This window comes from Seriola lalandi, unplaced genomic scaffold (assembly GCF_002814215.2).
Source record: "Seriola lalandi dorsalis isolate HSWRI2012SDOR001 ecotype SW California unplaced genomic scaffold, Sedor1 jcf7180002054351, whole genome shotgun sequence".
In the NCBI taxonomy this organism is placed as follows: Eukaryota; Metazoa; Chordata; class Actinopteri; order Carangiformes; family Carangidae; genus Seriola; species Seriola lalandi.
In genome coordinates this window covers 382,546-408,366 of record NW_019524904.1, presented here as the reverse complement: position 1 = coordinate 408,366, position 25,821 = coordinate 382,546, and the positions used below count along the sequence as shown (strand labels likewise).

Sequence of the window (25,821 nt, the reverse complement as noted above, 5' to 3'; positions counted from 1 at the left end):
GCAGAGGAACAAATAAAGCTATAAAACAGCTGTAAAATCACAATCACAATTTGAGATGAACAACTTTCCTAGTAGAATGATACAGCAAGAGAATACACAGGACGAGGGAGAAGACAATACTGGAAAGTCAGAATTGGCACAGTAGGTTCAGTATATGGAGGTGACTGGTTCTCACTGTATCATTCATTTAATAAACAGGTACTTATTTACAGGAACAACTTTTTCAAAATCACAGAAAATGATGTGCATTGAAAAGAAATAATAATCAGAAAGCGCTAAAAAGAGGCTGATATGCTCATTCTTTATTGATTAAAAATAATCAAGAGAAACATGCTTTGAACTCCAAAAACGATCAAAAATAGAGCAAATGAAAAGAATGAAAAAACTGAAAAGAGGTGGAAAAATTCAAATATATTACAGCCTTGATGAGTTATTGCCGGGACAAAAGTGTTTTTGTCGGTCATCTGTTCAGTTGCTCCAACCTTTTTTTTTTCTTTCTTTTTTTTTTTTTTTAGACTACATGTGAGCAGGAAAGAAGAGACTGTTGGAGAGAGGATGAGAACAAAGCCATGAGATCTTCAACTCCATTAGAAGCAGGGCTCAATCTATGCAACACACACGTACACACACGTACACACACACACACACACACATACACACATCCCTCATACACACCTATCCTGTCCTTGTCTGTTGTCAGATTCAGACTAAACCAGGAGAATGGCACCAAATACTGCAGTTTAGAAACTTAAGAGTAACATTAGGTTGCTGACTTTGCCACTCCCCTTCGAGGAGAAGACAGGGTCGACACACCTGCGCATCTTTATTTCAGGTATCTTCACGTGTAACAAGAACTACATTTCAAAGACACTGAAATTCTGAATCAAAACTTTGACATTATGTCAAAAAAAAAAAAAAAAAAAAAAATACACTTGGTCATTTTCAATTTAAGGCTAGCGTAAAATTTTTTTACATGTTTAAAGTCAAAATACAAAGATTTCCTCTCAACATTTTATCTGCAAGCAAAAAAATTCATTCAATATGGCATCTGGAGGGTTACGATATTACCACATCACCGAATTGAACAGTAAAACCTTACTGGCATTTCAGATCTACACAATGGAGCAGAGTGTTGAATGAACCTGCCACTGCCGCCGCCGGCGCCAATAAACTGTGAGATGCGCACTCACCACCAAAGACATGCCATTAATGCACACAAACATCCAGAGAGTGGCTAAAAAAGGATGTAACATCTGTGCTGATAATGGACTTTTTTTCATCCCAATCCAAAAACACATTTCTGATCTTTCGCACGGTTTACAATCACAGCTGAGCTTTTCATAACCGGATGATGTAAAATGTTCGTCTTAATTAAAAAAAAAAAAAAATACTTCACAAGTGACAAGTGCTAACGCAGTATCTATGACTTGAGATGTGGGTGAAAATAACTTCTGTAAACAGCCTCCGCTTGGTGTTTATTAAGAGTTGGAGACAATTTCTCAGCTAAAAATTTGGGGAGTTTTATGGCGGACAGGCATTAAGCGGTGCATCAGGACAGCTGTGGCTCCACGGCAAAAATAAATTCAAACTTTTCAAAAGGCAAAAAGTGAAAAGCTGACTTTTTTTTCTTTGTTTTTTTTTTTTTTTTGAGTAAAGGTAAATAAACGTCACACATGACATACAGTAAGTGATAGTTTGTCCTGCAAAATGAGGGGGAATTCAAAGCCGAATTTGCAGTGTTGTTGTCGTCTTCCTTCATGCGGCGCTACAACCCACTATCGTGTCATAGGACAGAAAAAAGGCCAAGAGTGAAACACCCAGTATAAAAACAAATCAAAGCCAAATGTCATTATTTACATACTAGAGGTTAAATCAAGAACTTAATTTTCATCCACATAAAGAAATATGCACTTAAGTCTTTTTTCTTTTCTTTTTTTTTTTTTTTAAAGAATTTGAGAAACTGATTCCAAACAGACACAAACTAATTCCAACAGACAGACACATCTGCTCATACGACATGAGTGGTTTCAGCTGCTGTCAAACATTTTACTTCACAACAAATTTTCAATGGATATTCACATTCAAAGGAAGCCAATCTTTAGAAAAAAAAAAAAAGCTAATTTGTTTTTTTCTAAGTTGACTTTCTGATTTCATTCTACATCAATTTTAAGTCTTGACAACAATATGGTAGCACCAAAAAGACAAATGAGCTCATATGACCAGGTAAAATAAAAAAAAAAAAGAGGTGAGTATTATCATGTACTTTATTTTCCTAAATATTTAACTTGTATTATTGTGTCAATTAGTTGAGATTTGTATCAGAAGGATACGTCTTGTGAGTTATCCTTCTTTTTATCTATACTTTTCTTATGGTCAACAAATCCCCTGAATTGATTCTACTAAAAAGAATTGACAGTGTAGCCAGAGTCCAGTATCCTGGTAGCTCATTCCTCATGTGCTCTTTTATTGCCCAAAAACTGAAAAACACATCAGTGAGCCACGCTGTTTCAGTGACCCGTATTTTATTGAGTCTACTCCACATTTGCTGTCCTTCTACTGTAAAAAAAAAAAAGAAAAAAGAAAAAATCATCAATCAAAGTGCACCAAATGCGTATCATTCCACGGGTGAAAATAGTCCCCATTTACTTCTCATTGAGTAACATTTTCTAAAAATTAAAGTGCCCTGGTGTTTCAGCAAATTATTTGGCTTTAAAAAAATGAAACTACCTATGGATGCCCCAGTTTTAAAGATTTAAATCCTCCTTCAGAACCAATTAGCTTTGACGTGAAGGTCACAATAGCGAGGTTGGAAAGTTTTATTTTGTCTTTTTTTAAATTGTATTTGTCGACAAAAAAGCGAAAAATACAGAATAAAACTTCATCCTTTAAAGATTGCTTACTGTTGGAGCTCACGTCTTTCACAAAAAGTCAACATTAAACTTTGCCACATCGTAACAGAACTCATTGTGAGAGAGTATTTCAGGTTGTGTACAAAATTTAAATTCTAGTTTGCAGTTTCAAAATAAAAGTGAAAAAGTTTGACATCTGCACTTGAAACCACTTTTGTACATTTCAGACAACATAATGCTCTATATGGTAACTGGGGACCTCCCCAAAACGTGCATTCAGTAGTTCTGATGAATATAAGGCATTGTTACACTTATCAGGATTCAAGGGGTGTTAGTTTAGATTGTGCAAATGCATCACATATTAGAGAGAAAAAGATAACAGAATGAGGGCGACCAGGATGGGAAATGAAAACGGTTTGCTGTAGATAGTTGCATCCTTCTACGTATACACTGTAAACTTTTTTTTTTTTTGAGTGATTCTTATACTGTACGTTCTGATACTTCAGCCGACCACCTAAGCCAACGAGGCGGCATTGTATAATCCTATTGGTGACAAAACGGTACTGTTTTCTTTGGCAGTAGTGGTTTCTTTACAGCCATAGAAAAAAAAAAAAAAATGCATTAAACTATTTTTTTTTTTTTTAAATTTTCACATTTTTTAGGCAAGTCACGGTCCCAGGTAGAACAACAGTTTAACTAATGCTGAGCTGAGCAAAGCCCATCAGTTTGACGTCATCTGGTATTTCAGATCCCTCAATTCCAGAGGCCTGTGAAAACAAGAGAGAGCGATTAAAAACTGGTTAACGAAAACATGAGGGACACATTACAATATTTACTTTAAGAGGATTATTATTACAAAACTATTACTGAAGTGTTAAGAGAAAATTTCCTGATTTGAATTCATTCAGCTTCATATCCATGTTGTCTCTATTGAGTCAGTGTAATTTGTCAGAATGGCAGTTCATCAGTAACTTCTGTTGTTAGATTCAATAACTATGATACAATAACACAACTATAATAAAATAGCTCATACTATAATGCTTACAGATGCACCAATGATTTCCTAAAAACAAACTCCAAAGATTTATACTGTAACTCACCAGTTTGAAAGTGACATTTTTATTGGCTTGAGGCTCATCAACTATTTTCTGCAAATTTGCAGCAACTGCAAAGAAAAACTATGTTTCAGTCCAATAAAAAAAACAAAACAAAATATAAATCCTGAACTACTTTCACAAAATATCTAAAAACAGAAAATGTGAGAAGAATGTGACACACTGGGCCTCATGCAAATCATATCTCAATCTCCGCGCTGGTGAGATGTCATCAATAGCACAATTGATGCTTCTAAAGTGCCATACAATGCATTCAGAAAGTTTTTTTCACATATTGTTATGTTGCAGCCTTATGCTATAATAAAAAAAAATTCCATCCATCTACATCAATCTACACATGATACCCCATAAGGAAAACACAATTTTAGACGAGCTGTCCGGACAGTGCTGACACTTTTGAGGAAACGAGGAGTCGGAGAGTCCAAAATGGAGGAAGCTATCCGGTTTTATTGAACCTCTGCTGGAGTAAAAACCTCAGAGGGATGTTTGGTAGACAGTTATGTGAAATGAGTCAATGGGACAAATACGTCTTTTGAATAAACAATTTGTCCCATTAGTGACTGAGCTACGCTAACAAGTTTGTTAACAGTAAATTAGAGGTAGTCAAACTTGTTAGCTTACACAGCTTTATTTGCCCTCTTCAATATCTTTTTACTGAATGAAAGGGTGTGCTATGGTGAACTAAATGCCAGGAGGAAGGGAACGGAACAGAGGAGAGAAAGTAGTGCTAGTGCTAGTCTGGCCGTGCCAGCTCACGGGTTCAGCTACAGCAGTTCACCACGAGCCGCGCGAGCAGTCACTATCCCGTCCAAGATTTCGGCCTCCGCCTATTTCGCATGGACGAGCAAATGTCGCTTCGCGGTGCGACCTCCGCTTTATAGAGTAGGTGACATTCCACTTTTAGGTGATGTAACGGAGGATGTTCCCCTGGAAAGCAAGTTGATCCTAAAGCAGCTGTTGGAGTCAGAGCATTTCCAAACAAGTACTGAACTATAGCTAACAAAAGAAAAATTCAACATATGAGAAAATTTGTAAATGGGACACGTTTTCATAAATACCTCAGACGCACTTAAGAAACCAATCTGCATGCAAGTGTGCTTCGTGCATGAGGCCCAATGTGAGAAAATGGGAGTGTGTATTGCGCTGTAATCTGGCCTTTTTAAATATAAAATCACGAGGCAATTTTCAACCTTCAGATAAATATTCTGATGGAAATAGATTATGTGTGTTTAACCACTGACCTATTACTAAATCCCTCCCATCCACCAGGCCCGCTGACACCAGCTCCTGGGACACACCATCTGCTGTGTCTGAAAAGTCAGAGCATGAGAGACCAACTGTGACGCACGGACCAAAAACAGTGTATTTATAATGAAAACAAATATTTTAACAAAGTGGCTTAATAAGTTCCAGAACACTCTGGTTCCTGATGCAACCGTAAAAATAGCTGGGTTTGGGCAATAGTACTCAGAGGACTGCTAAAAAAATATATATAAATAAATAAAAACAAACAGAGCTGTGCTACAGCTGCTTCTGTCCTCAGTGCTGACAGTTATTGAAATGAGCTGATTTTAGTTCTGGTTGTTTGTTTTTTGTTTTTAAACTAACTTGTGACTGGTGGTAAAATTTTCTTAAAAAAGAAAGTCCACTTACCTCTCCCTGGCATAAATTCAAAGCGGATGTCATTTAGCTCCTTCTTTGAATTTCTGAAGGGATGAAAGGAAAACAGAAACCAGATCAGACTTAACTTGATCATTCGTTGGTCGGTAAAACATAGAAGACTTATTCCATTCACCTGAAATTGCAACGTACTAACAGAGGTATCAAGTACACAGGGATGGTGAAAGTTAGACTGACAAATCAGCTCTTTGTAAACCAGTTTTTATCTGATAATGCAGAAACACACCTTAACCTTAATACCAAACTAATAGGAGCCTTAGCATCCCCTAAAGCAGTTGGAACCTGTCAAAACAAAGAAATAAAGCAATTAATTAGCACATTTATAGGAGAAAAACAAGGAAGCAATATCATAAAATAGAGTGGCAAACATATGATAGATATATTTGACGTTTTAAAATAGAAGCATATGATGGAAAACATCCTCTAAGCGAGGTCAGGCCGACCTGTGTGGGAGCAGCAGCAGCAGCAGCAGCAGCAGCAGGTACGCCCGGTGTGGGAGATGCAGCCTGGGCAGTGGATTGAGTGTTGACTGGTGTGGGCTGCAGTGGAACCTGGCCTGCAGCCTGAGGTAGTTCTGCCTGACCTGCGGCCGTCGGCTGGAGTTGACTACTTAAGGGCTCCGGAGTCTGGAAAACCTACAAGGAGTAATTTCATTAAAATCTCACTCACGCTTTTCACACCCCTGTACGGGGTTCGACCAAAAGTGAATCAGAATATAATCTCAGTGTTTAAAAAGGGTCTAAACCAGTGTAAGGAAACTCGACTGTAGAGAGAGAGGAGTTTTTCGAGACTCACCTCTGAATTCTGTGATCCCTCCTTCACTCGCGGTGACTGATAAAAACAGACGAGAGAGGATTACACTCAGAGAAGGATTTCGCCGTGATGCGTTTTAGCGAAGCAAAAAACAGCACGCATGGATGCAAAGAACACACAGAAAGCGAGAGAGGTAAACAGATTAAAAAAAAAACAAACAAAAAAAAAACGGCTCACTCGTTTACTTGTCTCATTTATCGGCGGCCCACTTGATTTATCATGATGAATACAGTGATATCAGTACAGTGGGAACAGAGATATCATATGCTAATAATACTTCAACTATCCTTGAAGTATTGGTGCTGATGTGGTTGAGTGATATGAGAGTGTTTAGTGAGAGGTTTTTCTATACAGTGTCTAGCAGGGTGGCTATTTAATATTTCTGGTTGTATTAGGCTCAATACGCAGTCCTGAATTATGGGAATTTTTGCATCACTGCGATGAAGTACAGATAAATGTCAGATATTTACTTGAATGGCCATAAAAAATTCACCAGAAAACTACATAGTGTGTAAGATTACATCTATAATTGAGTTGTAAACGAGTGAAGACATACATCCTGCAGTTTCATATATCCTTCAGGTTTTAGATTTGAAAAGCTTGGAAGCAGAGTAAGTCAGAAGAAGGTCACACTGTTACAAAGTCAAACAAAAAAAAGTTCAAACCAATCGCAGCAACGTAGAGTCAGACAGAAGCCTTTGCGGGCCCAAATGAAGACAAACTGACTTGACTGAGAGAACATGATGTGGCGTCTAGGCTGAAACCTGCTGTCAGATTCAGACAAAGCGACTGGTGTTCGGGCGGCTGTTGAGGAGACTGTATTGGTCTTTACAGCACAGACAGACACTACACAGGTGCTCAGCCAGGCTCTAGAGTCTGACAATATGAATCTGTTTTCTGGGCTGAAGAGTTATCATTTCATATTGGCATAAAAAAAAAAAAAATTGAATTATTGAGCATCAGTTCTTTGAAGTTTTGAGATATACTGTATCTTCAAATAGAGCTGTTGTGAGAAATGTAAGTTCAGTTTGCCAGCAAGTAGCCAGTGACAAAGCAGCATGAAAGCAGCAGAGATACTGTCAAATTTGAATTCCTTGATGGTAATTAAATATCAATTACAGGACTGATAAGTAATTTGGCTGGTATTGATTAAAAGTGATTTAGTCAGTATAAACAAAAAGTGATTTAGAAAGAGAAATGGAAATACAGATGGCTTCCAGGAAAGGGAACTCTCACACAACTGATTTCAATGGTCTCTCAAAGCAAAGTGTCAATCTACATCATTGTGACTGTGACAACTACAACTGAAGTCCTTCAAATTTACAGTAAATTAATAAAGCTTAACTTTATTTCTTGTTTTTTTATTTTTTAATGTAGTGAATTTACTGTCTATAAAAGGAAATATCTTTTGTATGTTATTCTTGACGGGCAAAACTACCCTTTGATCTCGGCTATTTACCAGTGAAAACCACATATTTGCTTCTTTCCCATGTGACAAAGTAGCTCACTGTTGAAAAAGACGCCTACTGTACTGACTAATGGGTTCTGACGAGGTTAACTTGTGGGTCAAATTCCACTCGCATGTGATCTACAGCATGGACAGATTTCTGCTCAGACACGATGCAGTGAACCTTTCCTTTCAACAAACCCATTGCATAACAAATAATTGCTAGTTGTCTTCTGATAGGTTAGTGTAAAGTTATATAATGGGAGAACAAAGTCAGCACTATCTAGAGGATAAGAGCTTATCTGTGCACAGATTTACTCTGGGAAATCAATTTAATCTTCCCTATAAAGATCTAAAGGGAATTAAACCAAAAGTCAAAATAAAACCTGATATATAGACTATAATGATACATTTCAATATCTGCCACATGTGTACGACCCTCGCTTGCTCCAACAACAGAGGTTATCTGCTCCCTTCTCCACCTTCATGTCACCCTACAAGGTCTTTCCTGCCCCTTCCAAGCTGTCACATGCTCCCTAGCTAACGTGCGGAGAGAGTCCTTCCTTGTTAGGGGAATGCCATCTGTATTGTTTTGGCAAGTGAACAACCCTGGACGCAGGCAGCTCGAGTGGGTAGGAGAAGCGCACTTGTCGCCTGGGGGCGCTAACAGACTTCCCCTGCTGCTCCTTGGCCGTCAGACAGAACATACACACATACAGGGGAGACTCAGTGGAGAGACAATGGACAAAACATGCTACTGCACAGACACGAGAATGACAATTTCAACAGGGTACAACGATTAAAAGACAAGACGTGTGGAGTGTAACAAAAGTGTTAATGTGTGCACGTGAGAGGAAAAAAACGAATCGCAGGTTCATCTCACCCTTAAGGCCGCAACAGCCGCTTTGCCCTCTTCACTTTCTTCATCCAGCTCATCGTCACTCCATTCCCATTCGCCATCCTCTGTTTTATGCAACCGGCCGCTGGAACCTGGCACTCGACGTACCTGACACACACACACACACACATACCCAAACCTGTCTTGTTAGCAATTCACTGAAAATATAAATGTATTTAATTACATATAAGCCTTTGCTGTCTTACCTTTTTTGACCTCTCTGTTATTGTGGGCGCCCTCTGAAGTAACTTCTCATGTAAATACTCATGGGTCTGTTATGAGAGGCAAGAAAGAGAAAAGGAAGTCACCACAAAATCCTCTGTATCTGTTTATTCTTTTGCCTGATTAAGTCTTAAACAACACTGTGCTGTACTAACTAAGACTCTTCTCTGTACTGACCACTTTACTGTCAAATATAGGACTGAAATACTTTTAAGGCTTTATGCAACTTGGCTCCACCACATCCTGTATGAGTGAGTTGCTGACCCTGTATAACCACACAGGGCCTCTCAGGTCATCAAAACAAGGGCTCCTGGTTGTTCTCTGCTCAAAGTACAAGACTCACAGTGACTGCGCTTCTTCTGTCCTGGCTCCCAGGTTATCAAACTGTCTCCCTGTGAGGATCAGGTCAGTAAATGTTTGAAAATTCATCCTAAGATCTGCTTCCTTGCCCTGATTTATCTTTATTCTTTTCACAATTCTTTTTCATTTCTGTTTCGTAAGCCTGGGTTTCTAAAGTTCTATATGAACTAAGCTTTACTTACTATAAACTCAACAGTCCTGCTCTATGTGTCGCTGTGACTTTTGCTCTTCAATGATGGATACTGAATTTGGGAATACAATTATAAATACATTATTGACAAAAAAACTCGTTATCGACATGGCGGTGAATGAGCAGATTTCATCAGCAGTATAGCAAATCAATAATCATATGTTTGCTTGTTATCCAGTTGAATCCCCCCCGCAGGCCGATACGGCCCCGAGATTTATCTGTTCTACAGCAACGACAGAGCCTGCCCTCTGCTGTACATACAGAGTACTGGGGTTCCAGCTGCTGACCAGGGTCACGTCCAGTAAACCAACCAGGTTGTATTTGGGCTGTGTGACATGCTGAGCCAGCACTCTAGTTGTTTCAGTTGCTAGGGTACTGGGCGGCCGGAGGCTGGAGTTAGACTGCTTATCCCTGCCTTTGTTAGAAGCAGCTCTGCACGGCCAATAATGAGAGGAATGCTGCAATGACCTCAGTTTGGGTCAGATACATTGACAAATAGAGCCAAGTGTGAAGTAGCCTGACTCACACAAACACCTCAGGGAGAGAAACTTTATTGGAGTATTTTCATCCCTTGATGCCTTGTTTTTTTTCTCCTTTTCCAACATTAAACCATCCTTCAATCATTTCAAAACCTCTGGAGTTAAAAAAACCCAAAACAAAACAACCAATTTATGGTTATTGAGAGTATTCAGATTCATTTTAAACGGAGGCTAAACTGAGGCAATTTAGACACAATCACTTCTGCAGGCTCAGACCTTTACTCATCAACCAGATCAACCGGTGCCTGAAACAGGGATGATGCTGACTCATTCTGTAACTGATTCAGTCTCAGGCCAAGAGGGAGCTCAAGCACCTACCTTTGCTTTCTGAAAGAATTTATGCTTCAACAACTCTGAGGATGTTGGCCTGAAAAACAGCAGAATAACAATGAATTAGTCCGTTTAATTTGTCTTTCACAGCTTTCGCACTCCCAGTGACAGAAAAACTTGAGCTGGAATGTTTAAAGGAACTATTGAAGCATAATGGAACAAAGTGATTGTGATCAGGACAATAAAAGCAATTATATGCTGCTTTGCTTAATGAGTGCTAAATTGTGTAATTCAATGTCCACAGCTGCACATGTCACATGCTTTTGTGATAAGTGCATAATTGGCCTCCTGCGGAAGAAGCAAAAACACTGATGCCTTCTGCGTCTACCGGATGCCACAGTTAAGTATTAACAAATGAGACTTTATTTAAAGGCATTACAATCAGCACCTTTTCTCTGGGTCCTTCTGTAGACACAGGGAGATCATCTTCCTGAAGGATTTGCCATATTTCTTCACCATCTCCTTGTCTGTGATGCCGGTCTCCAGGGTTGGAGGGTCATTCTGCAGCGTCAGCATCAACACCTGACGAACACCAGAAAACACTTTTACTCACATGTCACAAGGGCACAAATCCACAGCGAGTCAAAAGGAACTGACTTTGCATTTGTTCCGCGCCATTAACTGCGCAATTTTTAAGTGAAGTGTTCTCACCTTCATTGGCGGGTATTTGTGATACGGTGCGGCCCCTGTGGCAAGCTCGATGGCTGTGATCCCAAAACTCCAAATATCAGCTTTGAAATCATAACCCCTCACCTGCAGGAACAGATCATGTTCAGCTTTTGTACTTCAGCTCTTTCTTTGTCTTGTATTCAGATAAATATTAAACCTTAAAACGTGACGTTTGTTCACAGAAAAGCTGGTTTGTTTCATTGTTGCATTAAGAAATAGCAAAAAAAAATAAACAAAAAAAACCCTGCACAGTCGGTTTCCAATAAAGAAGTTGTTCTCCTGTTAGAGTTTTTCATAATTTTAAATCATAAAATCTTAGGTACCAGAGTCTTATTGTTAGTCAGGGATTGCCCAGTCATTTTAGAGATGATGAATTATGGCCAAAGAGCTCAGATTTTTAAAATAGTGTGAGTGAAAATGACTTTGTGACCTTCGTTGCCAGTTGGTCTGAACGTTAGAATGTTAGCTGCTAATTGTGCGTTTTCTGTTGCCATGGTTACTTCTTGGCTCTACGGTAAAGAGGACCGACCTGCTCCATGACCTCCGGGGCCATCCAGCATGGCGTTCCCACAAACGTCTTGCGCACTTTATTTCGAGTGATGTCACCACCTGTGGCTAGGAAGGCACTGACGCCAAAATCTGGAAGAAGGGAAGAGGAAAAAAAAAAAAAAAAAAAAGAGACAAACCAACAAAGCGGTTAGTCAATAACGGTACTGTCAAGGCGGTACATTTTCCTCCACAGACTGGCCCTCCTGAGTATAAATACACTGAGATATTGGAACAGAGTCAGCAGTCTAACAGGGGTAAATGAGGCAGCAGCACAGGCGAGGGGAAAACGTCTGCTTCTTCGCACCTAATTTGCGTCACTAGTGACAGGTGCTGGAGGGTGGTGTTGCCTTGTGGGTAAATACCTGCAATTTGCACTGAACCATCGTCCCCGAGGAGAATGTTTCCAGCCTTAAGATCTCTGTGAATGACAAGACAAGAATTTGTAAATTAAATAAATTCCACAAGGAGCTGCCAAAACACAGATAAAGAGTCTCATGTAGATTAAAAGATAAACAGAAGTAGAGACACACATTCACAGTTCAGTTATGTTACCGACTCAGTTCAAGCGTGGGATCTCTTCCTCACTTGATTGCTTACTCTTAACTTGTCAAAAACACTTGATTTAATACATCTTGGTGCAACACATAGGCTTCAAAGCTTTCACCTTTCTCACAGGCTGAGCTTTTATAAAGACTTGATTAATGACACACACACACGCACACACACATACTGTAGTTAATTTGTTCAACCCTGTTCAGCCTCCCCTGGTGGTGATAAGCGGATTCAGCAGGGACAGCTGTCTGACTGCCTGTCTGCCTCCGTGTGCACTCGCACACACTCGCTGCCACACAGAGCGAATGGTGCCATCTCACCAGCCAGACAGAGTTGTCATAGCAACAGACTTTCAGAGATAAAGTCGAAGGGGTCAAGTGAAAGGCGAGGAAATAAAAAGTAAGGATGTCGGCAGGGTCACGGAGGACAACAGTCAGCTCTTTCTGCTGTCCAGCCTTTTCAGGAAGTGAATGTACATTTTAAAAAGAGAATAATGAGAGAAAGACTTTGACAGGGTTAAGCCCCGGAACATTAAATCATCAGCCATTAAACTGACTTAAACATCTTCTAAAAGATTTTGTTTTTCACAAATTTCCCACAGACAGATCTTAAAACTGTACTGACATGCAGACAAAAGATCCCAAAAAGAGATGCAGTCTCAACAGCTGAGCAGTTCACCTTGCTACCAGATGGGGGCACTGGAGTAAAAAGCTTGCTGCTTTTGATGAGAGAAATACTGTTGGATCATTCCAGGAAACAAAAAGGTCTCAATGAATGTAAAAATAGACTGGTCTTCGGAGTACTGGTTTAGAGATGAGACATGACACAGCTTCCAAGAAACAAAGGCTCACTTTACCACTTTATGGGATTGGGGGGTGGTGGGTGGGGGGAGACGACAGAGATAAATGTAGTGATCGAAAAGATTGTTACGCTACTGTGCTGAAACTTTCCATGGATCACAAAAAAAAAAAAAAAAAAAAAATCTATTACCTGGGTTCCTGGACGCTTCCAGAGGCCCCTGTTTTGTAGCAAAAAAAAAAAAAGTGAAAGAGGTGGAGTTGGCAGTTTGGCTTGAGCACCCTCTTCTCTTGCTGCTACAAGCTACAAGTACAAATCTTTACAAGCAACCTACTTAAGACTCACAAGGTACTGAGAGCTGTGGAAGACACGACCGGACCCTCTGAAAGAGGAACAGCGGTTGTGTAAACGAGGGAAAGTATTTGGGGGGACTGCAATCTTTACAAGCAGCCTACTCAAGAAGCACAAAGAGCTGAGAGGACTCAAGAGCTTACAGGTCACAGTTCAGATGTTTGCCCAAAAGCCGCTGAATACTTGAGTGTAGAGGCCTCTTTCGCTGAGAGCGCTCCAGTAAAATACCACACAGCCAACAGATCTCGTACTGACAAGGGTAGGGAGCGGCAAACAGTGAGCCACAGAAGAAGAAATGGAGCATGTGTGACATATTGGGACCATAGGCTGAAAAGAAAAGACGGGGGATTGCCATTGCAGGGCAATATGAACGCTGGGAAAGCAAAAAAGTAACCAGAAGAAGACTGGAATGCTGAGATACAGAGCAGGGTGTTAGGTGACTGTATCAGTCTTCTCTAAACAGTGTTTGCAGTTATCAGCTCAGGCAGAGAGAGCTGTCTGTGTACTACATGTGGCAAAACTTTGATGTGCATTTTGTGTCTAGACGAGTTCAATTACGTAAGTGTCAGACTGGGGATGATGCAGAGGAAGGGAAAAGGGTGGACGAAGAACGGACTTGACAGCCTTTGCTAGTGGCTTTGAAAAAGCGACAGTTAGAAATGTCTGCTGCCGTACAGACGTCTGTGCTCTGCGGCTCTCCGGCTTGTCCCACTGTCACTTTGCTGCCCTCACATAACAGCTCGGCGACATCAGGTCACAATATCTTCCCCCTTTTCGTGCACTTTGCTCCTTCCTCTTAATCATGAACATGCTCATCCACTATCTTGCGTGTTAGCACGTACAATAGGTATGATTCACGTCTTGTAATTTGAGATGTTGCTTTTTACGGATTAGACCGGACCACCTAAGGCCGAAAGGCAAGTCCGGGAGTATCCCAAAATACATTCCCTCGTTTACACAACCACCGTCCCTCTCTCAGGGGCTCCAGTCATGTCTTTTACTGTTTGTGAGTCAGGGTTAAGCTCAGGCTAAAGATGTACAGTATTTTAACAAGGTATTGTGGGTTCAATCCAGGCCAATTACCCATTCTGGCCATGTCACAAGATCCGCTAAGTTGTCATCTCACTTCTTTCATTTTCCCAAGAAAAAGGAGTAGCTGTATGAATGTCTTCTGCCTGTGTATCTGGAAACATGCCAGAAAGTTGACCTATGCCATTTGAAGAGAGAAGTACCCCCCAATACAGAATTTATACTGAGCTATCTTAATGATTTTGGACAGTAAAAGTCAGTATCTATCGAGCCTTAGAGTCTGCAGCCATGCCAGTGGCTCTGTGAAGCTCTACTTAGCTAAATGCTAACATCAGCAAGCTAACATGCTCACAATGACAATACTAACATGCAGATGTTAGGCAGAAATAATGTTTACCATATTCCCCATCTTAGTGTTAGCATGCTAACATTAGCCAATCAACACTAAAACACAAACTGCTGCTGAGGCTGAAAGGGAATGTCATTAGTTTTGCAGTATAGAAGTTTTTAGTATTTGACAAATGTACACTTTGACCTGAGGATGGTGTTAGATGAAAACTCAGAGGATCACCGCAGTCAGAGGGATTCATTCTCTGGAGACAATGATTGTACAAAATTTCAAGGCGATCCGTCCACTAGCTGCTGACCAATGTCTGGACCAAAGTGTTGGACCGACCGACCGACCAATATCACCATCTCTAGTGTTCAAAGTCAAGATCGAGACATGAAATGATCAAATCATCAGAAAACTTTTTCTGAAGTTGTTTAATAAATTAGTGAGTTTTATCCATATTAAAGCTATGAACCAGAGCAATGTTAGAGTTATTTCAGTACTCATTCTCAATATGTCTGTATGACATCATCATCATCACTACAGTCGTGATATTGTACTGTTCAGATTGTTGAAATTGACAAATTAAAACTAATCTCTGCGATTTCAGTATTATCATACGCCGAACCTTCGATTTAATACGCTCCACTCTGACAGCAGGCAAACCACAAAGCTGCATCATTTACAAAAGAGAGTGATCAAGACGAACTGATAGTGTCCCTCTGCACTCATTCAAGGAGCGTGGGGGCTATGGTTCACTGCAGCAGATTGTAATGCTCGGAGAAAAAGTCTGCAGAGTGTAGACAGTCATTAACATTCACAGGAGAGGAAGAGGAGGGGGAGGAGGTGGTGACACAATGCACCATGCAAGTTCAAAGAAATACTGTAGCAGCGAAGAAAAAGAAAAAGAAAAAGCCAACCTGCAGTTTAAGTCCCAATTCCTACTAGTCATCCAGCGACATGCTACAATAATAGGTGGGCTTGAGCCTTAAGAATAACTGACACATCATGCTAATTTCTTTTGCTGAAGTGAATTAAAGTGTGGAGGTGTTATGCAACTTAAAAGGACTGAAAATTACAAGATATGTGTGGTCTCTCCACATTTGTGACCTACTGAAATGATAGCCAGACAGTAGCCAGGTGGGAACAGCCAGGCTATCAAACTGTCAGGAGGATTTATCTCCCTCATCTGGCAGCCCCTCGCACCTTTCAGCTCCACCGGGTCACCTCCTGTGACATCACATCCTGGTGCCAGGCTCACAGTGCCCCTGACAGGGCTGTAAAAAAGAGGGTTTATGAGATGACTATGAGTCTCCTGTGGAGATGAAATACCTCCCCTCTTTTATCCGTGCCCTGTTTTGACCGCACAAATACCTGCCCTTGTTGTATTTTTATTGCTTTTTTCATACTGCTGAATTGCATTCTCATCTGTTTTTTTTTTTTTAAACAAATTTTTTGTTTCTTATTTTGTGAATTTAGCTTTAATCCACAGCAAGAGTCTCTCTGCTCCCAGAGGCAGCGTAACTACAGCCATTACCTGATCATTAGCAAACCACACACTGAATAATTTCCCATGTACCCTCAGAAGACGTGAGGTTTCTGAGAATAAGTAAGAGCTCACCGCAACTTTAAGATCACTTTCCAAATAAATAAAAAACTCGCAGGCCGATTTTCTGAGATTCAACTGACAAAATCCAGACTGCGCTGGTCTTTCTATGTCACGTGCATGTCGTCTACCTGCTGCTCGAGTTAGTGGACAAGTGTCACCTTTGAGTCACTGACTTTCCGAGCTACTGTGAACGTGGAGGTGGAGGAGTTTGCCGTCCTGTGGTAAATGTCTCTGCTTGTGCCTACAGTCCAGGCCGCAAGACTCTAATTGCTTTTCTGCCATCCTGGTCTGGATGGAACATATCATGTGATGCTTTCTCTCTCTCTCTCTCTCCCCGCAGAGCCTCACCCCCTTGACTCTCTCCATCGCCCCCCTGCCCTGAGGCTCCGACTCATATGATACAGCTTACACATGAGGAACGCACAGAGCCATCGCCAGCAGACCCCGACCGACTGATCATGGCCTCTCCACTCTCAGCATGTCAACGGTTTTCAGTGCTGGGAGATTACCTCGCATTTTCTTTTTTTTCCCATGATTCACGCCTCAGAGCCCGGGGTTGGACAGATGTGAAGAATAGATGATCTATTAATGATTCCCTAATGTCTCTTGAGACAGGGCGCAGAGTTGAAGGCAGGTTTAATTCAGGAAAAACATTTCCCTCTCTGTGGCACTGACCGATAACCCTGTCACATTACGCTGGAGGTGGATACTAAAACGCCGCAGCAGACTTTCCTTTTAATTAACACAGTACTTTAATCAGTGTTTATGCAATTTCCTTTTATATCCGCCAACAGTTTCTATAGGATAAAGCAGTTTTCTAATCAGCAGGTTAATGAGCGGACGATCTGTTAGCTTCATCTGCACCGCTGAAGACAATATATCCTTCATCCAAACCCATGGTTAAAGTCCTCAATCAAGCCTCTCTCTCTCTCTCTCTCTCTCTCTCTCTCTCTCTGTGTCTCTCTCTCTCTCATTGGCATGCTACTCTGAAAGCTGCTCAGCACTTAACCAAGCCAAAAAGCTATGCATTATTTACACATGTAGCCTGTCCCGGGCTGAGTGTGTGTGTGTGTGTGTGTGTGCCAGTGGGGAGAAAAAAAAAAAAAGGAGTCGTATGAAAAAGTGAGTGATGAATATTAAATACAGAGGAGGTAGTGTGATGGCTTCTACAGTCAGTGTGTTTGACTGGGTTCATTGTAACAGCCCGAGTGCAGGGACTTAGCCAGGTCTTGAAATGGCTTAGAGGAGAGCTTTCAGCGTCGCGTTTCCTGTGGCACGCAAATCTGCCATTGACACATTCCACTTATGCATATTCAGTTAGTAACTCTTAAAGATTATCAGCTCGGAAGTGGTATGTGGTAAGTCTATTTAGAGAAGTCTTGCTAGAGTTTCTGACTTAAAGTTGTTGCAGTTTCATTAAAACACCAGGGGCTTATATACTGTGTACAGATTTAACATGAACAGGAAAGATAAAAAAGTGAGCGGACAGTTTTCATCCAGAGCCATTCTCCGGTGGTGAGCCATAAACACATCATTACTGCTTCTTCTTCTGGAACACTTGTCGCAGGCCCCATTAGTGAAGTATGCCGCCTTATCTCCATTCAGATCCCAATGAATCCCCTGACCTTTAGGAGTGAAAGTGGCTGTGGCTGAAAATACCACTTCCTGGGTACAGTCATACGTCTGATTGGATGAAGAACACACATCGCTTCCATGTAATGTACTTTGCATTAAACCACGTACTAAGATCTTGAATTAATTTGCATAGGTTGCCAATTACTTTTTTGACTAAGACAAAAGAAATATCTCTGAAGAATGAAAGGAGCATGATGGTAATAGATAGCTCATAATGATAACGGGCACATAATGATGCAATTAGTCACCATGATTTATAAAAATAGCCTGGCTAATAATGACATTAATGAACCCCCATGAGCAAAGGTATTAGGAAAGTATGTAGAGATGTTTCCATATAATGGCATGTATCAATTAATATTAAGTATTAATATGAAATCTGTATTTCAAAAACACTGAAATCCGGTATTCACAGGAAAATGATAAATTCCTCAATAAAATGCTAATTTTATCCAAAATTTTATCTAATCTACATCAATCTGTTTTACAGAGTGAACTTCTGCACAGGGTAGACTGCACTGCATGTTATTACTACAAACAAATGTGTCAATACAAACACAAACGGACACAGACTCCAGTATACACACAGAATGTCCCATGTAGTCAAGGTCGGACAAAATATTACTACGACAACTATTACGGGAGATGGGGGAAAGTCAGGGGTGGAGTTACGTACCACTGCTCCATAAACCCTCAAGGTGAAGCCTGTTAAAGCCTGTGTACTTAGCTGTGATGAAAAGTCCCGTGTCACTTTTATTACAGCACCAGTGCGGAGGGGCGACGAGCCTCGTTACCTGTGGATCTGTCCGTTCTTGTGTAGGTACTCCAGGCCCTCGAGCACATCTTTCAAAACAGTGGCTATGCTGGCCTCGTCCAGGACGCCCGTCTTGTGTTCACCTCGCGAGATGATATGCTTGATCACGTCCAGTACGGAGCCTGGCGAACAAATAAAGAATATTGGTTAATAAAAAGGCTGGGTTTACAATGTCATGCTTCATTTTTCTTTGCTGAAAACCACAGTTGTGATTGTCAACATTAGTGACAGAGAGAAAAGGAAAACGATCCAGCAGACAACCTCGTTGGGTAAATAAATTGTCTTGTTTCTGGTCTCAACTGATGATCAAGCTCCCGCATCTATGAGAAAGTCCCCTCAGGCTGGCTGATATCATTTGTTAGGCCTTCCCTAAATCAAAACTTATTTATGAAAACACATACTTCCTGGTGGATTGGCAGACATTCAGTCAAGATAATTCATGTATAATCTTATATTGTTTGGATAAATTAGATTGTGGGTACACAAAGACCTTTTTTTTCCAGTTTCAGTCCAAGATCCAAGATGGATTTTACTAAGGGAGAAAAACAAATGATTTAGCTGTGCTAAGACAAAGTGCTTTAACCATAAACATCACTATAACCTTTTAATTTGGCCATGGCAAAACAAACCGATGGTGGAGGGAGAGAAATCTGAACAATCATTAGCACACATTCTGTAAAGGGTAAATCCGTCCTTCAGAATTTATGTTGTGCAATCTATGTTTTCAGAAAGGAAAGCCATTATCTAATGACACAGACAACTGTCTCATTGACTAAACAGCAGGAAGACTTAAATTTATGATGTCATTACAGGACTTCTTTTTTTTTTTACTTAGTCCATTGACTTTAAATTAGATTATAGGCTCAGACAATTTTCGTTTGAAGTTTTCCATCCAAAGGAGTTTCATTTAGATGTGGAGCTCACAGCTGGTAATCAGATAATGTGCCCGGTTAAAATCACTGTGGCTACTGTCGGAGTCATTTCATTATTCACTGTCTACAAAGCAGCTCGAGGATATGGCTCTCGATGACATCATCATTACAGTCTCTCTGCAGTCAAATTCACAAATACAAAATGAGCTCTACAGTTTTAAAAAGAGGCTGTGTGTGAATTCTATTGTAGCGTGAATCTGCCTTCGAGGCCTCGTGAAGTAGGTCGAGAGCTGCAGTAAAGTGCAGGTTATGCAGGTTAACATTTGGGGTTATAAGTCAAGCTGTTCTCTTTGTCTTGCCCCGGCTGAATGGAGAGGTAGTGCGGCTCTTTTAAATTGCCCTGGCCTGGTTCGGACCCAGAAAAAGACAGGTCATTCACCATATCTCCCTCAGCCCAGCTCCTGCTGAATAAAGGAGCGCTCTGGATGAAAAGTCAGACTGCTGTCAGTGTATGATTTCCTTTGTGCGACTTTCCACAGAATAAAGAACATCTCACTGAATAGAGGTTCGGTATTTGCATTGGGCACGACAGAAAATTGGGCGACACCGGTGAATGGGGACAAAGCAGAGAAGCAAAAAGAATGCCACTTGCCTGACAAGCTTCATTGTGCTGCAGTGATACACAAACACAAACATCACACTGCCACACTGTCTATCTGTCCCTCCCCTCTCTTGCTCTCACACACACCCTAAGCCACACACACACACACACACACACACACACACACACACACACATACACACACACTGAGCAGCACTTGCAAACAAAAGCTGGAAATCGCTTTTTCAAGGTGCCCGAAACGCCGTCCGTGCCACAATCCCAGACCTAAAATCGATTGTGTTTCAGCAATTGTGCCAGGCGAGAGGTGCAAAGATATTTATTTGCTCAATCACTTCAGGATGTCCTCGCCTGCAACACTCAGATGAGCACTTGCTGCATTAACCGGAGGAACTGACAATGACGGGCCACCTGAGACTAGACAGTGTTATTGCAGAGAGTCTCAGACACAGCGAGACAGAGAGGCAGAGTAAGAAGGGAGTGAGGGAGTGACGATGGGTTCAACGGGTTCTTCGCGCAGTTACAGTGCACAGTGGGAAATGTGATTCAGCAGTGAGGAGAAGAGACGAACCCATTCAAAGGGAAGACGCGGCGAGGAAAGGCGGGAAAAAGCAGCCTAGATGTGTGTCTGAGTGTGGGAGATAGCGGGTGCACATGCGAGCATGTTAGTGAGTGAATTGGCAAGAAGCGGGAGGAGAGTGTAGGAAGAGTGCAGCCTCGTGTCTCTGATGTGACAGCTCTTTGAAGCTCATTGAGAAAAGACAGCCTGTTTGATTTTTCTTTTTCTTTTTTTTTCCCTCCTCTGTTCTCCACACACGGTTCTCTCCTCTCTCAGAGCTTCTGTGCTCAGCTTGACGCTCATCCGCCTTGTCTGAGATGGCTGGAGGGAGGAGAGGAAGTGACAAGAAGTGACAGGTGACAATGAAGAGGGCGCTGAGGGGAGTAGGGTAAGTGAATAGAGCCAAGTCCCAATTACAGGGGAGATGTAGTCCTAATGAGCCAACAAATGAAGAGCGTGTGATTAGTAGACAAAGTGATGAAGTAGCTAATGTGCTGGACCTTATCTTGCTCATTCAACTGGATTATCAAAAGTTCCAGCCCCTTTATCTATTTGATGTCTGTACACCAAGTACAAGGCTACCCACAGTAGCTGGCTAACTTAGCTTAGCATAATGCCTGAAAACAGGAAACAGCTAGCTTGACTCTGTCCAAAGGTAAATATATATATATATATAGATAATATATATATTTAGCTTGAATGAAAACAAAGGACCAAATATACATAAAATGCTGCCTATATAACTTGACTTGAGCCGAGTATTTCAGGCTCTAGTAGTAATCTCGTCATCGAACTCTTGGCAAACAAGGCAAATAAGTGTTTTGCCCAAAACGCCAAAGTTTCCCTTTAAGGGAAGAGGAAAACATCAGCAAAGCTAAAGGAAGGGGGGTAAAAGAAGAAAAAGGGTATATAGAAACCTTTTTTTTTTTTTTCACAATACACACTTTAAGTTGAGGTGGCACTGAGGGGAAAAGATCATCAAGTGCAGACAAAACTCTCACACACACACACACACACACACACACGCACACACAGCATGATGTAGTCTTTGGAGGATCACTAAATGCCAGCGTTGTCAGCCTCTTTCAGATTCATCTGATTGAACTCTTCATGCCTCATTAGTTTGTTTCAACACGTTGACACTGACTGACAGGGTAACAATCGAAAGGTTCATTTGCATGGGAAAGAATATGGCTTCCAAGACAAATGACACCTGTTGGCTTGGTCTGAACAGTGCGTGTCACTGGGGGCCAGTGGAGGACTTTATACAAATCACAGGGAATAAATGAAGTCTTGACTAGCGGACCGCTGTAGAGTGTGCAAACCCTCGGGAAAATGTCAAATCATCATTTCAGTTACATGGTGGATTAGACAAAAGTCCTTCTTTTTCAGGATTTCACACAAAAAAAAAAAAAAAAAAAAAAAAATCTGCAGAGGTGCAAAAGCCAGGAATTTAACACGACTCTACTTCATCCGGCAACATCACCTTTCAAGTGTTTCCATTCTCCTGGTCAGAGCAGGAGGTTTGAGGCTGAGGGAGAGGATGAGCGAGTAAAGCGGGGAGCAGGGAGGAGGGGTGAGTGGACCAAGGAGATAAGAACCGGTGCCAACTGTGCGAAAGGACAATGTGGAGTGCCAAGCAAAGTTGGAGGGGGAGAGGGAGGGTGGCGCATGGGAGGGGTGGCATGGGTGGTGCGGAAACAAGGTGCAGAAGAGAGGATCTTTGGCTCAAGCCCAGGGATGAGTCTATACAACTTTTAATAAGGTACATAATAAGCTAGGGGGGAAAGAACATTATGATACAAAAGTGAACAGAGGTAACTTTGCGAGTTAGAATTACATTGTTGTAATTCTGTGAACATGGAGTCATCGTCAAGGCTCCCCTGTCCACATTTTGGCAATAGCCGAGGGCCACATCATGATGTGACACATCCACTGGCTCTAAACTTGACAAAGTCTTTTCATATGGTAAATTCAAACAGTCAATGACAATCTGCCTTTAGCTGGATAGCACTCTGAGTGACATTCGATTGAGCTCAGCAGTGATTGTGGGTCAGGGAAGGCTGCACATTAATCTCCTAGGAATGCATTCCTCCGCTTGCTTTGGCATGACTCATATTCTCTCCCAGTGGGTTTCAGTGGACGTCTCTCCGATTTGAATACAGTCTGTGACAGGTTATGCTGCACTCTAATGAAACAGTTGTTCGCATGTCAGATTCAGAACAGGAATTTCCTGAAAAGCCCCGAGCTTTACAGTGTACCACCCTTCGGATCTCAGCTCTACAGGTGTGGCCTTGAACGGATTCGCCAGAGAGGAGGGCGGTCGCAACAAAGATTAGAACTTTTGGAGTCCGACATATGACATGAAGTCTGGGGCAGAGAACTGGGATGTACAGAACCTAAAGCATTACTCTACTCACAGGAATTTGCAAACGTTCCAGGGTTAAATAGGGCTCGTATGCAGGGTAGTGGTACAGCATGTGACAGAGGAAGACCAGGGAAATGCCGTGAACAGCAGCAACATACAACGAGTCCAAGTGACATACCACTAAGAATTGGCATATGACATTAAAACAAGAGTGAGGTCCCACTGATATCTGCCATTGAAATACAGTGTTTCCAACATATTTGTCTTATTTGTGACCGCACGCAGACGTGGGGTAGGGTATGTCAAAGAAGAATTGTTACATGATGCATTGCTTTGTCTGATGTATACACCATCTATAAGTGCCATAAGCCAGAAGAGCAGCAGAGGCATACCAACAGTCAACAGTGACATAAAACTAAGAATTGGCATATGCAACAAAAACGAGAGAGTACCGACTGATTGTTCAAAAGCTACCTTTGGAAACGTCTTCAGATCATTTAGGAGTTATTCTGCAAAAGACTAAACTCCCTTTACTGTAGTAACCGTGGTGTTTGTCAAGTGCATCTGGAGCAAATGTGAAAATACTGCTAAACAAACTGATGATATCGTGTAGTAATGTAGTCTAACAACATACTTCTCCATTAGGAACGAGACCTGTAGGAATGTACTGCTTGATCAGTAGGAACTTTACAAGGAAAAACGACCAATAATAACTAATAATAGGACTATACTATAGGGCTGCATGATATGCAAAAGAAATCATATTGCAATTATTTTGGCATTTTTCAGTTGGAACTGTCGTTTTTGCATTTCAGTTTCACTGAAAAAAAAAAATGTAATGATGATGATGGGATTTTTGGGTCTTGCACCAAACAAACAAACATGTTTACATGTTTTAGTACGTCTGGAGAATATGATTTGTAGGCCGGAGCGTCTCCGCAGCACAACAATACTTATGGTGCTAACAATGCACAACAATGTTGTGACACATTTTACCTTTATCAAAACAAATTTGGATATTGCACTTGAGCCATATTGCGATTTCGATTATATTTGGATTAATTGTGCAGCCCTACTATACTCATTTATCAATTCAAAAACATGCCCCGGCCTTTTTCACATTATCGGCCTTTGAAAAGCAGAACACACAAACAGGATGGAGTCAGAGTGTGGAGGGTTTCTTACGCTCCATAAAGCCAGAGGAGCAGACAGGAGCTGGCCTTCCTAAAAGCTGGTATACTCTGCCCTGTGGAGTGATGGTCTATAAACCTGACCTCATTTGAGGTCTGTCTCCATGGAAGACGTCACCATGGCCATCATTTAATTACTTTGTACAATAAAACTCAACATCAAGGGCCTCTGTTTAACTAGGATAAGGGGAATGAGAGAGGCCATTTTAAGTGGTGTCTGCTCCTGCTGTGAGGCTGGCCGCCTGCTCAAGCGTCGCTTGGCGGGCACTGTGCCCTGGGCCCAGCTGCAAGGCGGCTGCCAAGCAGCTCATGACTCCAGTGTATCTGTGGGAGCCAGGCATGCCACCTGGGCTCTATCCGTTACAGTGGGACGCTGTTTACACAGGGAGCCTGAGACGAACATGGGGGAGGTAAAAACAGAGTGTAAATGTTTGGTGCGTGAATGTATCTGTGTAAACGTGTGCTGGTAAAATTAAGTGAGTGAGACTTAAAGCAGTACGGATACGAGACGGGTGGCAATTTTTTTTTCCTCTTTGTAAACACATCACCATTGCTCTCATCGGGTTTTCTTCACCTCTGAGTGAGAGAAGCTCACTGCTTCTTGCTTGTTAAATGTTCGGCAAAAGACGCCTTCATCTACATGGTGCTTGTGTCTCAGAGCCCTCACAAGCCCTTCTCACTAACATTTAGATCCAGAGCTACAAATATCATTTACTATAGCTTAATAATTTATTTGAATATGTTGCCGGTGATAAAAAGAACAATACAATTAGAAGCAGATGCAATTGTTTTGCAGTCTTTCTCTCCATGGTGGCCTCCTCTTCATGCTCCTCTCACTATTTAATTGCAGCGCTGCCACATGGATGCCATGACGCCAGCCTGCGGGCTGTTATTACCTCTGCCCTGTCATTAGCTCCTGTACTGTACTGAGTTAAAGCCCGGAAAGAGCTGCAGCTCACACAGGACACAGTGAGGATCAGTGCTGTCACATTCCCTACAATCACAGTTAACATCATCGACAGCAAGTAGCCCATCTCTTCCTCCTGCCCCTCTCTCATTACGAGGGGCCCTGCCAAAAAATCCTGGACCCTCATAATATGACTTAAGGCCAGAAAGATACTCACTCCGAACCAAATCATCCTCTGGGTCCTCTCTTCTGACAGTAATGTTTTCTTCAATGGCAAATGATGAGATTTTTTTTTTTACTTGTCTGTCACATTCAGATTGACAGGTAGAAATTGAGAGCAGTGTATTAAGAGGAGCAGGAAAGCCTTAGAAAGATATACGGTATGCACTTACCGCCACTGAGCAGCTTCATGACCAGCCACAGCTCATCCTTTACCACAAACGAGGTGTAGTAAGACACGATGTTGGGGTGGTGGCACTGGCTCATGGCCTGAATCTCTTTCTGTTAGAGGAAAAACGCATGACAG

At 41.6% G+C, this 25,821-nt stretch overlaps 1 protein-coding gene and 1 long non-coding RNA gene across 3 annotated transcripts in view; one reads left to right on the top strand and one right to left on the bottom strand.

The window, feature by feature from the left end:
- Window positions 1–282: 282 nt before the first annotated feature.
- oxsr1b (oxidative stress responsive kinase 1b) overlaps window positions 283–25,821 on the bottom strand; it is a 39,967-nt gene continuing 14,428 nt past the window's right edge. Inside the window, exons 3-19 of one of the 2 annotated variants that reach the window (XM_087174423.1) lie at window positions 25,688–25,796; window positions 18,761–18,902; window positions 12,024–12,079; window positions 11,642–11,751; window positions 11,095–11,196; window positions 10,832–10,965; window positions 10,432–10,480; window positions 9,009–9,074; window positions 8,788–8,910; window positions 8,513–8,590; window positions 6,440–6,475; window positions 6,088–6,279; window positions 5,871–5,926; window positions 5,618–5,670; window positions 5,206–5,274; window positions 3,950–4,014; window positions 283–3,616 (exon numbers count right to left, since the gene is read on the bottom strand). In XM_087174423.1, the coding sequence (XP_087030549.1) occupies window positions 3,542–3,616; window positions 3,950–4,014; window positions 5,206–5,274; window positions 5,618–5,670; window positions 5,871–5,926; window positions 6,088–6,279; window positions 6,440–6,475; window positions 8,513–8,590; window positions 8,788–8,910; window positions 9,009–9,074; window positions 10,432–10,480; window positions 10,832–10,965; window positions 11,095–11,196; window positions 11,642–11,751; window positions 12,024–12,079; window positions 18,761–18,902; window positions 25,688–25,796 (1,515 nt within the window). In that variant the 3' untranslated portion in view covers window positions 283–3,541. The remainder of the gene's footprint in view (window positions 3,617–3,949; window positions 4,015–5,205; window positions 5,275–5,617; window positions 5,671–5,870; window positions 5,927–6,087; window positions 6,280–6,439; window positions 6,476–8,512; window positions 8,591–8,787; window positions 8,911–9,008; window positions 9,075–10,431; window positions 10,481–10,831; window positions 10,966–11,094; window positions 11,197–11,641; window positions 11,752–12,023; window positions 12,080–18,760; window positions 18,903–25,687; window positions 25,797–25,821) is intronic. The other variant, XM_023407901.2, reaches the window with a different exon arrangement.
- LOC147819033 (uncharacterized) lies at window positions 9,312–16,789 on the top strand. Its single transcript, XR_015437352.1, has 3 exons — window positions 9,312–9,429; window positions 10,688–10,782; window positions 16,672–16,789. It is a non-coding gene; the product is annotated as an uncharacterized LOC147819033 (long non-coding RNA).